Source organism: Corapipo altera, unplaced genomic scaffold, assembly GCF_003945725.1.
Source record: "Corapipo altera isolate COAL_440 unplaced genomic scaffold, ASM394572v1 47, whole genome shotgun sequence".
Taxonomy (NCBI): Eukaryota; Metazoa; Chordata; class Aves; order Passeriformes; family Pipridae; genus Corapipo; species Corapipo altera.
Genome location: NW_020884897.1, coordinates 4,601,465 through 4,617,165, shown reverse-complemented (window position 1 = coordinate 4,617,165; position 15,701 = coordinate 4,601,465). Strand labels below are relative to the sequence as shown.

Here is a 15,701-nt window from a genome sequence, read left to right as displayed (position 1 = left end):
CTGCAGATCAAGAGAAGTAATTGGATAATTACTTAACAGAATCTCCTTTGTTATTTCTATTCAAAGATAAAGGAAATCAGCTGGGGAGATGTTGGAGGCTGGACTGGTCAAGGAGGATCAATTCTTGGTACAAAACGGTAACAAAAATATTTTTCCAATTGATATGATGAACTCTGGTGTTTTGGGGAGTTTTAGAATCGTTGTGTTCCAACTTGGGTATCTTTATGGTACTGAACCAACTCTGAAGAGAGAATGAAAATGGGAGTTGGAACCTCAACTTAAAAACTTTCCTGGAGTCCTTACATTTTAAAGGATTGCAAACCTAGAGTTTCTTTACAGCTGACATGATTCCTTAGTGGTTGTCTGGAAGAGTTATTTGTATGAATAAATATTTAAAATAAAAAATATTGTGTTACCTGCTCAGTTTATGGTTTCAGCTTAATAATTAGTTCTTATTGCTGCAGAGTCTATAAATTTTTATTTTTCTTTTGGTTTGATGATTTTTAGTACTCTTCCTGCAAAATATTTGGAGAAGATTGCTGAGCAGATGCGCACGAACAGCATTAACGCCCTTATGGTTATTGGTGGATTTGAGGTACACTGAAATATCTTATTATGTCTAAGTATTGTAGAATTCCTACCAAAGTGAATAAACTGTTTCAGTTTTTACCCAGTCCTCATGTAAAATGCATTTGGTTACAACTGTAATTGATATACAACATAAATAGTGTTTAGGATCAGAAGTATTGTGAATCAGTGATTCTTTGGAAAGCTAACAGTCAAAACAGTGACTAGAACTACTAAATGCATAAATAAGGTGAGCTTGAATTATATTATTTGTGCATTGAAATACAATAAACCAGTGACTTCTGTAGTGCAAGTTTCAGTCTGTATTGTATCAATACGTGGAACATACTTGCAGAAGTTCTTGACTTTTAGTAGTGATTGCACTATGGTTCCTTATTTAAGCCACTCACATAGTGCATTTCAAAATCTGTAATTGATCTAGAGAAGTATTTTCTCTTTTTTTTTCTGTATTTTGTGTTTGCTTTGTTTTACAAGCATAGTGAATTTTTGAAATCTTGATTCAGGAAAGTATTTTGCCAACTCTTAGCAGAGAAGAACATGCTCATTGCTTCTAGATAAGGAACGAATCATCATTTTTGTCCAAGCTGTTAGCCATGACCCTCACTCAGGAATATTAAAATTTTTAAATGAGGAGGAACAGTAACTGTGTAAATGAGGTGTAACAGTAACTGAAGCTTGGGGAACTAGTTTGTGTTGTAAACATGTAACAAAGTTTACATGTAAATTATATATTCTCTTGAAGATGAATATTTATTGTTTGTTTTCAAATGTATACCCATTTTTAATGCTCTCTTTTTTGTCTCTGTGTTAGATTTTAGTAGTTCCTTAGTGCTCTGACTTGCTGAAGTGTGCTGTGGTAGAAATGGCTCCCTGTGTGGCCCTTCCCATTTTGTCACTCCAACTCTGCCCTTTATTCACCCTAATTTTTCACCCAATGCCTGTGCCCAACAGGCTTACCTCGGACTTCTGGAATTGTCAGCTGCCCGGGAGAAATATGATGAATTCTGTGTTCCAATGGTTATGGTTCCTGCAACTGTATCCAACAATGTACCGGGTTCAGATTTCAGCATTGGTGCAGATACTGCTCTGAACACTATAACTGATGTAAGTCTGCTCTGGTGTGTGCACTACTAACAAAGCAGTTCTGTTTAAAACTGACTCAATTGGCTAGAACTGGATATTTTTGTAGACCAGAACTTTGGAAATGTAATCTGGAAAATTACTGTTAGTTGATACAGCCACATTCATGACACCTGTTTAAAAAAGAGGAAGTCCAGGATCCCAAATACTTCCATTAGATTTCCCTGAAACTACAATGACCTGTAAATTTTTTAACTACAAAATAAGAAAGCATCTGTCTGTTGTGTACTAAAGGTGAGACTTGATGATTTGGTGCACTGTAGAGAGGAAAATATCCCCACCCATTGTACATAGACTGTCAGTATACCCAGCTGCAACAAACACTGAGGGAATATTGCTCTGTTCAGAAAGAGAACCTTAGTTATGTAATGTCTTTATTCCTCTAAGAGAATATGTAAGGTCCATATTTCTCTAAAAATAGGAATTACATTTATTCTACTAATAGTGATGTAATAAAAATGTGTTATCAAGTATCTTTTAAAAAATCAAATCCAGTAATACAATATAAATTAAAAATTGCATTATTAATCTATTATGAGGCAAAGCTTCTTTACTTTGAATGTGACAGAGTGCTGGAGAAATCTACCCAGAGGGTGTGGAGTCTCCTTCTCTGGAGATATTGTCAACCCACCTGTGTAATCTGCTTTAGCAGAGGGGTTGGACTAGATGATCTCCAGAGGTTCCTTCCAACTCCAGCCATTCTGTGGTTCTCTAATACTAAACTCAGTTGGGCAGAAAGCATAGTCAGTTGGACAAAAAGAGTTTCAAGTTGCTTTTGAAAATTAAATGACAATTCTTCTATTATTTAACTGTATTTGAAAATTTTAATCATGATTCTTCAAATCCTGCCGACTTCAAAAGCATTACCATAATTTTGACTGGTTGTTGTTTTTTTTTTTTTTTTTTACTATACCAACATAAATAATTTTATCTTTAGCAAAAGAAACCTTTCAATTAGGAAACACCAGTTTCCTTAACTGTTGACTTAAGACTGTAAGCTAACCAAAATTTATTGAACATATTCTTTATAGAGAACTTAGGTTAGAAATTTTGATGTTGTTTCCAGTTCTGGTAAATAAAAATATCTCACCAAAATGAGTGATCACAGACTAAGGTGAGTAAAATGATTGTGCAAAACATCTGCTTTCTTTCTCCTCTTGCCTTCATAAGCTTTGTTAACTTGACTGATTTCTTTTTATAGGTTATTTCATGTAGAGAGATATATTGTAGTCAGTCTCTCTCTCTTCGTTGTTTTAGTTTGCTTTATATTTAGGTTTCTAGATATCATTTGCCTTCATTAGATAAAATGTCGTTATTTCCATATTTTCAATGCAGTACTTGAAAACTTTTCAAAATGATATTTTTTTGCTAATAGCTTCAGTCTTGGTTTTTTTGCATTTTATTTTGCCTAGATTTTTCTCAGAAATAAATACAAAAAATACTGGTTTTGCAAGATTTACATTCAATTGAGTGGAAAATTAAATTATTAAATTCGAGTGGAAGTAGCAGACTTTTGCATTGGGGAAACATTTCTGCTTGTTATCTTTGCAGCTCCAATTGTTTGAACGTGGTTCACTAAAACTGCCAATGAGAAAAATCTATCTGTTAATTCCCATGTCATGCTCAGATCAGGTTCAGTAGGAACTGAGCCCCGTGTTAAATGCAACCGATAGGCTTGATACACGTCACACAATTGACTGTGGTAAACCAAAGTAGGAGATGGATAATTGTCCATTAGATCTAGTTTGTTTATAGTTTTTTATTCCTATTACCACTGTTAGGTCAATAAATGCATCATAGTTTTTGATGTTCTCAGAGTAGTAGTTTTCCTTCTGAACACCAAAATGTCATCACACTTAGTTTTTCTGTTGTACTGTTTGTTCTTGTAAGATCTTGACAACTTGTAGTTAAGGTAAGTACAGTTGTAGTGGGTAATAAGGGCTTGTTGGTGTTTGGCATTATTAGACACCTGTCAGCTGTTTATAACTTGTCAGGGCATATAAATGGTACCTTAAGGCTTGTATGTATATATTTAGGCATACCAGATAAATTTTTGAGGATGGCAGGATAAGAACACGAACTTGGAGTTTTCTGTGGAATGGAGCATCACTAAAATAACTACCACAATAAAAATACCTATATTTTCAACTTTATGTTACTAATTCAGTGAAGTGAATAGAATATTTTTTCAGATAGAAGACCTCAGGAATGTGGCAACAAAGAAATGTTAGGTTTTTTCTTACAGAACTGTGAAAGATGGAAATTTCTTGTCAGATGCAAGTTGGATTACTTAATAGTGATCAAAAAAGAGACCTTAGCAATACATTTTGCAGGTGGAACTGAAAAGCACCAACCTAGTCTGTAATTAATTAAGCAGAATGAACTAAAAGTTAGACTCTTCCAGCAACTGACCCTGGAAAGGATGAAAATTCAATTTGAAAACAAAACCTACTGATAGGCTAGAGGAAATTGATGGAAAAAGGGATAAACCACAACAAGGTATGGAATAAAATTCATTTGATTTGGAAGATGTAGAAGTAAATGGGGGAATGAAAAAGGTATTTGCTAGAGAAAAATGGAACCTGAAAAAAGAAGAGGCTAAAACTTGGTTATGTGTTTCTTTTACAACCTGTCTTTTCCTGTCATCAAAGGGAAGGGGGTACAGACTGATGAATTGCTTTTGTGGAAAAAAAATAGCAAACAGTCCCTGAGGAGCAATGAAAGCTACGGTTAGATTGCCTTAAGGTGGTCTCCAGACATTTCCCTTGGAAAGCACAGACTCCTGTACCCTCCCAGTATATGTGGCTCCACAATACTCTGAACTAGGAAGCTGAAGATGAGCCTGCCCAAGCTAGTTACTTTTTACTAGTAACTAGTTACTTTTTACTAGTAACTAGTTACTTTTTACTAGTAACTAGTAAAAAGTTACTAGTTTTTTTACTGCTTAAGCTGATGAAACAAGCAACAGCTGATGTGGAGCAAGGGCAGTAACTCCAGTCCCTTCCATGGCGGTTTGCATTTAGATACAGTCAGCAAACCAAAGTCCTTGCTTGACTGCACATATTTTTATAAAAGCATCCTTGGTTACGACAATAACCTTTTAGTAACACAAATTTAATAAAAGAGTGGGAAGTGATTAAACCACTTTATTAATATTATCCCTCTATGATCTTACTGTAGTAATTCTGTACAAAAAATAGTTACGTAGGAGTTATTAAAACCATTGATCACTTACTTACCCTTTGTAATTAAGTGACCCTACATTGAAAGCATTTTCATATTTTGCTGCAGTGATGCGAGGATGTTGCATACAGTCATCTAATGCTCATGCTTGGTGAAGGTACAGTCTTTGGATATGTTGGCTGAAATCACTTGCATCAAATAAAATGTCAATATTTAATGCAAGTAAAACATATCTTAACTGCATCTTAACATATCATAAATTCAGACTAACCAATTATGTTAGTTATTCCCCCAAAGCTCCCTTCGACTTGGTTTTCCAGAAGTCTCAGTATAAAACCTTTTAGAGAAACTCATGTTTTGCAGATCTACAGCAAGCCATGTGGTTTTACCAAATCACTGTGACTTAATTTTTTTGGTAGAAATGAAAATTCACAGCAGCCTGACTGAGTTGAGTTGAACCGGGCAGTTACAGAAATGTCATCAGTGAGGTCTCATCTACTCAAAAAACCAAAATCCCCACATTTGTTGTTGCTGTGACTATATGGCTTCTCAACTCTATGGGTCTGAAAGTTCAATATTTTAGGCTGTGTTTCTGCCTTAAACTGGAGGTACCTCCTAGCACTGAGCTTCACTGAAAGGTGCATTTACAAGACATGCAAGAAGAGATAGATTTCAGGAAGTCAGTTAGCACTTATGCACCAACAGCCAAACATAACCTTTCTTCTCACTGAACAGGATCTGATCTATCTATGACAAAAGCCTAGAGAGCAGAACTCTCATAGGTGAATTTTTTCCCATTATTTTCTTCTAAGTTATTGCTTAAATCATTCACTGTATAGATATGCCTGGACATACCTTGATAGTTAGCTAATTTTGATCTGCAATAGTTTGCTTCTCTGAACTGATTTGAGAAATTGAGAAAATGAGACTTCTGTGAACGTTGGTCCTTTCAGGGAGAAAGATGAAGAAAAAGTAGTGTACTATGTAATCAGGCTTTCTTGTGGAGAGTCATTACATAGTCAGTTTGAAAAACTGTCACACATCATGAGATGCTGATTAGATTAGAAATAATTGGAATAATTTAACTAAAAAATATATTTACTGACTTAAAACAGCTGCAAAATCTTAACCTTTATTTTGACATGATTATTTAGTTTGTAGAGTCTTTCAAAGGACCTACAGCTACTTTTCAAAGAATCCTTGAACTATACTTGCAAACTTTATTAACTCATCCATGTGCACATGTTTCTGGATTTTTCTGGGCCTATATCCAGTTTATGTGCATAGAGGCAGATATGTGATGTTGATAGAATCCTTGAAGACATTTTTTTCCTTTTTCTTGGTGGAAATAGATGTGTGTCTTGATAGGATAACATAGTTTTTAAAAAAAGCATCTTTCTTTAAGCATTTCTTTCAAGTAGCAAGGGTTTTTACTGGTTAACTTTTCTGAGCTCCTTAACACGTATCAAACCTGGTTCTTCAAGTGCTTTTTTGTGGAATGGTTTCCAGTCTGGCCTTATGCCATCCTTTTCTGCCCAGCTGCTTCAGACCTCTCTGCAGTGCACACTTCACATTCAGTCTGTGCTAACTTGTACTAATCCTCTGCGTTTCTTGAAAGAGCATTGTGCCAATGCAACCCCAGTGCACTGTTGTGGTATGAACAGGATATTTTCCCCCTCCCCAAATAATCTCACCAATTGTATTTGCTCGGGCCAATGGACAGCCACGTTTACCATCACATGCCAGGAGTCATTAGCAGAGCAATCCAAAGACAAAGAATGTGTCACTCACACTTGTACCACTGCTTCAGGCCTATGAAAGTTGTCTGCAGCTCCAAGAGGCACGTTCCCACTTTGAGGAGTTTAGCGTTCCTATCTGTGTGTTGCCCGCTACTATTAGCAACAATGTGCCCGGCACAGACTTTAGCATTGGTGCCGACACTGCCTTGAATGCTATTGTGGAGGTAAGACTGCATATCTTTTAAAAGTTAAGATGATAAAATGAGTAAGAGGAGGGTACTTAAAGACCTTGAAATGTCTAATTTTATAAAGTAACTCAGTTACGGTATTTTTTTATGGTTTATATTTAAGAGGTTTTCCAAGACTGATTAAAGATTAACCTTATAAGAAGTATTATATTGTGTATTTAACTTTTGGGTACTCTGTTCTGTTCTTCAAGACTGCTGCATTAGTGCTTAGGGTATTTGCTTTTACTGAGAATAAAATATTTTGCTTACTTTGAATTAATCTTTATCTTATGTATTACTTAGGAAAAAGAAGAAAGCACATGTTTTATCAATAAACACCCCATTTATTGCATGAACTACTGACCAAGCTCAGTGCAGTAGAGCATTTTAAGTACATGATTAACACTAAACACATGAATAATCCCATAGACTCCATCAGGCTTAACATACATAAGTGCATGTAAATGCATGCATAGCCTAAGCAGTTAAGTCTGTCACTGATGTTAGACTAAACAGTGCAAGGCCAGAACTTGCTATGAGTGAGTTCTTCATTTCAGTCAAAACAATCAGTTTTCTGGTTTTAGCTTTTTCCCTTGGGTACAGCTGCTCTATGAACTCTCTCAGTTGTTCACTTACCTTCTTGATTCTGCTGGTGACACAGCAAAGGGAACTGAGCTGAGGTCTAATTCAAGCAAATGAGTAAGTCTGTGAACAACTCTGGGTTTTATCAAGCCCCTCATTAGCAATCTGTAAAACTAATTATGAAGTAATTGGCCAAGAAAGTCAGTCTAGAGATTCCAGGGGGTTGAGAAATGCAGGTTTCTTTTCCTCCTCTAATGCAGTGTTACTTCTTTGTGTACAGTGAAAAAAGTCCAGTAGATAACTGGAGGAGCTGTGTCAGAATACAGGATGGCCTGGTCCTTGGGAGGACAGCATCCCTGGGGTGAAGATGTCCTAAGGTGTAGTGAGGGCACATCGTAGCAATACATCTGTAGGCAGGACACAGGTATTTTTACTACTCCATTAGCTACTCTCCCTTAGCCTGACATGTACAGAAGGAGGTAAGTCTGCTAATAGTGACTTCTAATAGTGATGCACCTTTAAAAGTGAAAACATTAAAACACAGTGTGGCAACAAATGATTCCATATAATGCTGCTTCCTCTTATTTGATTTTTTTATTATTAATTGAAATTTGTACAGCTCTCAGTAAAGCTCTCAGTAAAAAAAAAGAAAAGGGGAGTCTAATTTTACTGTGGTTAGTTTATTTTTGGTTATGTTAACAATGGAAGACTGTTGGTGAAGTTTTGAATATCAGGATTTTTCGTTAAGCTGGATCAGTTCATATGAAAGCTCAACTAGCAATGGAATTCCGAAGAGTGCTCCAAAAAGAGTCCACTTTCCTTCATGTTTAAGATGTCTGAAACCTGCACCAAGCATTTGAGGTTTGACCTTTCCAGCCTGTAGAGTAGTATATGAATTAATGATTTGTTAAAATCCATCTGTGCCATTTTTGTATTTGGGTGTTTCTATCACAGTCATTCTGAGAAAGTAGGAATAGTGGAAAGCTTCTATTCTGTTTTTTGTACAGTCAAGAATAAAAACCCTTCTAAGTAGATTTCAAGTGGTTAGTCCCATAAGCAACTAATGATTTACATCCTTGCTTAGAACCTGGATATTCTCAAAAGGCAGAAAATTGCACTCTACTACCAGCAGCTGGAAAACTTTTTTAGAAATTTTAGGGTTATGTTTTAAGTCTTAAGACTCTCAAAATGGTGGAAATCTTAACAAGTTTTTATTTACTTAGGGTCTAAAGCCAAGATTTTTTTTTTATATAACATAAGGTAAACATGCAGTATCTATCCAGTTTCTGGCAGCTTTTTAAAAGTGAGTTAACACTGGTTCACTTGTGCAGTATTCTGCAAAAATTCTCGTGAAGCAATATCTGGAATGGGAAAGTAAAGTGCTTGAGCACATTGTAAAATCCTAGACAGGTAAAAGAAAGTGTTGTTTTGAAAAACTGATAGTAGGCTTCTGTGACATAGTTTGTTATGGAGATACTTTCTGCGTAGGATAACAGAATAACAATTCGTATTCTCAATAAATTCTTGTGAATTCTGCATCTGTGTGCATCTATGCAAATATAAAAATGAAATATGTATAAATGAAATTACATGTGTATCTTTTGCTAGCTGGACCTAAATAAAGGCATACACTGGTCTTAGGCTTTCAGTGCATTAAACTGTATTATGTTAGAAGTTCTAGGGTTTGTTTGTTGTTTTAAATTTTCTCATGTATCAATTAATTATATGTTCTGTGGTCTGTTAGGTATGTTTTTAAAGATCATATTGCTCACAATCTGAATTTCAGCTTGAAGTGGTATTTTCAGTTAGCTGAATGGATTAAAACTGAGAAACAAATACCTCAAATCTTACAGCATCTACAGTTACTCATTCAGAAAATCAGTAAGGCATGGGGATTTTTAAATGTTACCATAATTCAGGTTTCGAGATGACAAACTTCCCAGGTACTTTTATTTCCATGTTTTACTAAACAGAACTGGTGTTGGGGCAGTACATCAGTTTCACAAAATCCTTCCTGTCACAAAGCACAGTACATCCTATTTATTTATTTCTAAGACAAGGAAATAGGATATTTTTATTTCTCTTACTTGCTTTTTGAAAGGAGGATACATTAATTGGCAACTTTAAAATTACTTGGAATGGCAGAAAAATTCATTCCAGGAGGTGATTTTGTCAAATAGATTTTTGAATATTATTAAAACCTGGAGGTGTATCATAACCTATTTCATAGTTTCTGCATTTTCCTAAGTTTCCTAGGTCTTGCCACACTGGAGATTGTTACTTTCCAAGTCTCTTAGGCAACTCTAATAAATATTGGTTTTAATTGGTTTCATGTAAGCAACTGATCTTGTAGAGAACATTCCTTATGCTGGTCAGAGTAAGGTGCAACTGGAGATTGCAGTCTTCCTATAGTATGTACCTATTAGTAAAAAAGCAAAAGCATTTTAAAACATGCACCAGTAGTGCTTGAAATAAAGATACTTGTGTGGATATTGTTACTGAAAAGTAACAGTGCTCAGGACTTACAAAGTTGTAGCTGTTTGGTATGGTTGGGAACGCAGTGAATTTTAACATAAAAGAAATAAACCTCAGTACTGAACAGAGTTAAAGAAAAGAAGAGAAACTTAGTCATACCAGAATTTATTATAAAGCTCCATTCTATCTATTTGTATCTGTGTTAAAAAACAGATACACAACTGTTAATTCTATTTACAAGCCAAAATGAGTTCTTGTTTTAGTATTTGCAGGAAGAAAATAAATGAGAGTTGATAGTAAAGAAACATTTTATTTTGACTCTGGTGTTCAGGGTATGATTTATAAGAAATACTTTATTTGGTAATTACTATAGTTAAATGAGTTATGCTGTTTTGGAATTTTAAATTATTTTTTTTCTAAGTACTTTAATTTAATTATTTTTTTTTTACCAGTAAGTGCCACAAAGTTGCATGACATACAAAAGCATTAAAAAATCAAGCTTCTTTTAATGTATACTTAGAATATCTTGTCTCTGACCAGACGTGTGACCGGATCAAACAGTCGGCCAGTGGCACCAAGCGCCGCGTGTTCATCATCGAGACCATGGGTGGTTATTGTGGTTACCTGGCCAACATGGGGGCCCTGGCAGCAGGAGCTGATGCTGCTTATATCTTTGAAGAACAGTTTGATATTCGAGAGCTCCAGGTATACAGCAAAAAAAACCATTTTGCTTGTTTTTAAGTAGATCCTAAAATTGTTGTACATCGTAATATGTCTGCGTGAAGTAAATGGCTCGTTTAAGGAAAAAACCAGTTTATATTGTGTCTAAAAGCTGTGCTTGTCATGCTGGTTCTTATGCCATAACAAAAAGGAGCATAGTATTGACACCAAGTTCAGGAATGACAAAAATAATTGTGTCAGCCATTGAACTCTGCTAGATGAATTGTTTCATTTTTAGTCTTTTGTCTGGAATTCATATTAAATGAACAGACTTAGGTAGTTTTAAAATAAAACTAAAAATAGAGCTAAAATAAAAAAAATATATTCTTTCATTATGGTAGAATTGTGTTAGAAGGCTGTTCAGGTCAGGAACTGACCAGTTTGTCAGGTTTGTTAGGTACTGACTGTTACTACAGCTATTCAGAGCATGTCTGGAAGTGTTACTAAAATAAAGACCTCAGGCTTTAAGGATTACAGATTAGGGTGTGTTACATACACAAGCTGACATGGAACTTATCTCCTGTGAGGACTTCAGACTTTTTTTGCAGTAGTTGGTAAGAGCTGTGGTCGTGGACAAATACAAAGGTAAACCAATAGAAATTTCCTGAAAGGCACAGACATATGAAATGAAACATAATTATCCCCACTCATTTTTCAGTGGCATGTACTCATCATACCCTGTAGGGGAATACCAGCACAGCAGGGTATCCATAACAGGACCGTTGGCAGGACTGGGAGTAACGCCAGCTATGGTCTTCTGTGACAGTTTCTGTATTTTTACTTATATCAAGCTTGATGCTGTACCAGTATAGCATATAAAACCGCCTTTTTTATTAAAATCAGTTACTTGTTGTATAGAGGAAGATGTTAGTTCTAGCCCAAGATGAATACTCATATACAGCATGTTATCCTGGATCTCCAAAATTTTCGATTATTTGAATTTACACATAATGCTCTATGTGGAATACCTTGACAGAAGTTCTCAAGAAATGTAGGCTCATAAAAGTTGTTTAAGAGTTCTGTATGGCTCTTTGAAAATATTTTTGTTGTTTTTAGGCTAATGTGGAACACTTGACTGAAAAAATGAAAACCAGTATCCAGCGTGGTCTAGTGCTGAGGTAGGTAAAAGTAATTGTAATAGATGGTATTAGTGATGCTGAGCATTTCCAGAGAGGGTGGCTGCTTGGCCACTTGGAGTAACGCTCCCAAGTTTGTACTCTTTGGTTATTCCTTTAGCATGTGATTTTTACTAAAGCTGTTGCTCCAGAAGGCAACTCTGGGACCTGTCTGGAAGCTTAAGTCCAAAACTTACTTTTTTCTGTGTAAATATATTTGCTCTGTAGTCTAATTAATTTTATCCTGTTTTCAGTCTGTTTTCTCATCAGGTTTGTCTTTTATTCTAGATTCTTTCTTGCCACAGGTAGTGTGTACCGTAAATGTGTACACATACCATATGGCTTTTACTGTAAAAATGCTGCTTAGGTTTTAGGAGATAGTGTAGAATAAAATACCTTTCAGAAACGAAAGTATTTAAAACATATTATCATGTTTTAAAATCCTACCTCTGTAGGCAGCCTGTAGCTTCTCTCTTCCTTGAGCTTTTATTTTCAGTTTGCCAAATAGTGGAGGGATAAAAATTAATACCACCATAACCTGTATGAGGGTACCATTATATTTGTTCAGGTTCTACGAGTTAAATGATTAGGGTGAAAAGTATCCTACATTTACAGTATTAGTAAGGAATAGCCTAAAGGTGCTATTCATTATCCATGTTTTGATAAAGGGCAAAATGATGACACTGGATGTCGATGACTTTTAGTGCAGTTTTTCCTCTGTGTAATGAATTTGTCAGACTTAAAACAGTTATTTTTCACTGCTTTAGTCAACGGTGGATTCCAAGTGACCTGCCAGTGATGTAAGTGCAGTAACAGTAATGCAGACTGCAAAATTATGAGCAAGTTACAGGGAAGTGAGCATTTGTGATTAGATGAAAATGTCAAAGCCAGGATTACTCGTATCAAGAAAATAGGAAAAACACTTGCCATTCAATAGCTGTAGAAGCATCCAGTACTTCATGGTAAATTTGCTAAGTGTACATGGCCTAAATTGTTACAGAAATGAGAACTGCAATGAGAACTACACAACTGACTTCATTTATCAGCTGTATTCTGAGGAAGGAAAAGGAGTGTTTGACTGTCGAAAAAATGTATTGGGCCACATGCAGCAGGTAAGTATAATCTTAAAGTTACACACAAGACTAACTTTGTATGGATAAAGAACATACACTATTCAAGCATTTCGAAGAAGTCTGACTCAGGATTAAAGAAAAAAAATGTGGATTTCTGTTTGTAGGCAACTCAGAAGTACTGGGGTTTTTTTAGCATTAGATTTTATTGCAATCCCTGTTTAAATATGGGAAAATATGCATAAGATTCTTAATGATTTTCATATTTATTCCTCTCCTGTTTATATTAAGCAACAACTCCATTTTTTTTCTTATTATTGTAATACATTCTTGTATAACACACTTATCTGCCCATGCATAATGTATCTGCTTTCTGAGCCCTGGAAGAGATTGGATTTCATTAGGGAAATCTGTGCAGATGGATATTATTGTGGAAGAGAGTAGTGGGATACTCCTTTGGCCTCTGTACTACATTTCTTTATCTCACAGTGCAGCTTGTTAGTGGGCAGAAAGGGAGTTTCTGATTTGGCTACACTTACCACCAAGACTGAGGTGGAGGAAAGGGCCAACAGTGCCCTCCATTCATCTAAGTGAGATGTAGCACTGATTCCACGAGAATCCTACAGGTGCTGAACACAATTTTTTTTAAATGCCTTAGATTGATTTATGTGCTGGGGTTTTTGACTTACTTGTTTTGCTAAGTGGGGGAAATGAAAATAAGAGACAGAGCAGGTCATTAGCAGAGACGACTGATAAAACAGACACAGATCCTGGTTTGATAACTAAACTAACCCTCACTTAAACTTTCACACAGGGTGGAGCACCTTCGCCGTTTGATAGAAATTTTGGGACAAAAATTTCAGCAAAAGCTATGCAGTGGATCTCCAAAAAACTGAAAGAAACCTACCGGAAAGGTGCAGAAATGTTTGGTGCAATCCCTTTGTTACTGTACTTGATTGTCTGTCAGTATATAAGATTACTCCACTATGCAAACAGACTAATGTTTATTAGTCAACATATTTCTTGCCCTCTTGATGTTTTTATTATTCAGTAGTGCCTTGCTGTGCTTCCTGCTGTACGAAGATTTCCCCTTGAGTGAGGTCAATAATTCAGATAGCTATTATATCATCTTTCTTAAAAAAATGCTAGTGTGATTGCAGGTTTTCATGCGTGAAGGAATTGATTCTTATATAGTTACATGTGTTCTTCCTTTTTGTTTCATGCTGCCTTTATGGGAGACAGAACCAGGTAATGTGCCGCCTTTGGGAGTTTTTGTAAAACACTATTTCCCACAATCTAAAACTGGATGCTAAAAATCAGTCTTATTGTTGCTTAATTAATTGCACTGTGATTTTGTTGGTAATTACCAAAGCTAAGCTAAAAAAGTGAAAATCTAACCCTATTAAAGCACTAATTGATGATCATTCTATTAAGTAATCAGTAGCTGAAATAAAGCTACTGTAAGCTTCTGATTCAGTTTAATTACAGAAAAATGGTATTTGCCCTTGTGCATGTGAGAAACAAACATCCTGAATTACTTCATTCTTTTTAGGAAAAGTATTTGCCAACACCGAGGACTCAGTGTGTTTGCTGGGAATGCGCAGACGCAACCTTGTGTTCCAACCCGTGGCTGAGCTCAAGAGTGAAACAGACTTTGTGTATGTATATGCTGCTTACATGTTAAACACCTCAGCACAGCCTTCCCTTCACCACTGCAAACAAACACTCCCCTGCAGTGCTCACAGTTTGCCCCACCTCTCACTGCTGTGGGCTTGGGCCTGCCTTCGGCCACTGATTCACTCTGATTTGTTCTCTGGTCTTTTCCCGTCATGCTTTCTCCTCATCCTCCTTATACTTGCAAGTCTCTCATTGTGAATTCTGGGACTCTGCTGCCTTTTTAAGCAACTTTAACAACTTTTTTGTAATTGCTCTAATGCCTGGAATTACTTCTGGTTCAGTTCAGTGCGGCAGCATTTTTGTGCCAAAATCAGTATTATGCTTACCTATAAATAACATCTTCCAGGATTCTGACCTTGATTCTCCTCATTTTGGGTCAGTGTTTACATCCCACCATAAAGGTCAATGTCTGATCCTGTTTATAAGGAAGGTGTTTGCTTTACTCCCCGTGTATATCAATCAATGACCTCCCTGTTTTCCCCACCAGGCACAGGATTCCTAAGGAGCAGTGGTGGCTGAAGCTGCGACCGCTGATGAAGATCCTGGCCAAGTACAAGACGAGTTATGATGTGTCAGACTCAGGCCAGCTGGAGCATGTGGCCATGCTCCCCAAGGAAGCAGTGCCCGCACCCATCTAAACACATCACATTTAGATCGTTGTCATAGATGCTCATTGTGAGTAACAATGCTTTAGAATCGTTACAGCTTTGTTTTGTAACATTTAAATTATTGTTCCAGCACTTTATGTGAAACAAGACGTTCAGCTGTCACACAGATTTTGTCCTGTATGTGTGTTATGTTTGAGACAAACCCTTGCATCTTATGGAAGAGCACCAGTTACTGATACTGCCCTTTAACAAAGCAAGTGCAACACCGTTCTATGCACTCTGTAAGTTACTCATCTACTGCACTTTGTTTCAGAGTACTTACACCCCAAAACTAAGTGTAGATGGCTAGCTTTGTGTTGAGTTACAGGATGTGCTTAATGTTCCTGAAGTGAAATAAAGTACTGTTGCAACCATCACATGTGGTGTGTCACAAATTGTGTTCACCTGCTTTTAAACAGTTAGGGAATGACACTTAGTGAAGGATTCTCTATACACACCAGGAAAGGAAAAAAAAACCTGCCCTTTTTGCTTGCACAGGAATGATAAAGCTATGTCTTGGGGATGGAAGCAGGGAGAA

General features: G+C 36.3%; 1 protein-coding gene across 4 annotated transcripts in view; it reads left to right on the top strand.

The window, feature by feature from the left end:
- Window positions 1-15,540, top strand: part of PFKP (phosphofructokinase, platelet) — a 44,996-nt gene extending 29,456 nt beyond the window's left edge. The window contains exons 14-23 of one of the 4 annotated variants that reach the window (XM_027648367.1): window positions 67-137; window positions 508-595; window positions 6,722-6,874; window positions 10,475-10,639; window positions 11,711-11,772; window positions 12,770-12,881; window positions 13,654-13,753; window positions 14,082-14,087; window positions 14,392-14,497; window positions 15,004-15,540. In XM_027648367.1, the coding sequence (XP_027504168.1) occupies window positions 67-137; window positions 508-595; window positions 6,722-6,874; window positions 10,475-10,639; window positions 11,711-11,772; window positions 12,770-12,881; window positions 13,654-13,753; window positions 14,082-14,087; window positions 14,392-14,497; window positions 15,004-15,154 (1,014 nt within the window). In that variant the 3' untranslated portion in view covers window positions 15,155-15,540. Of the gene's footprint in view, window positions 1-66; window positions 138-507; window positions 596-1,539; window positions 1,693-6,721; window positions 6,875-10,474; window positions 10,640-11,710; window positions 11,773-12,769; window positions 12,882-13,653; window positions 13,754-14,081; window positions 14,088-14,391; window positions 14,498-15,003 lie in introns of all 4 variants that reach the window. The other 3 variants (XM_027648366.1, XM_027648370.1, XM_027648368.1) reach the window with 3 other exon arrangements.
- Window positions 15,541-15,701: the final 161 nt, after the last annotated feature.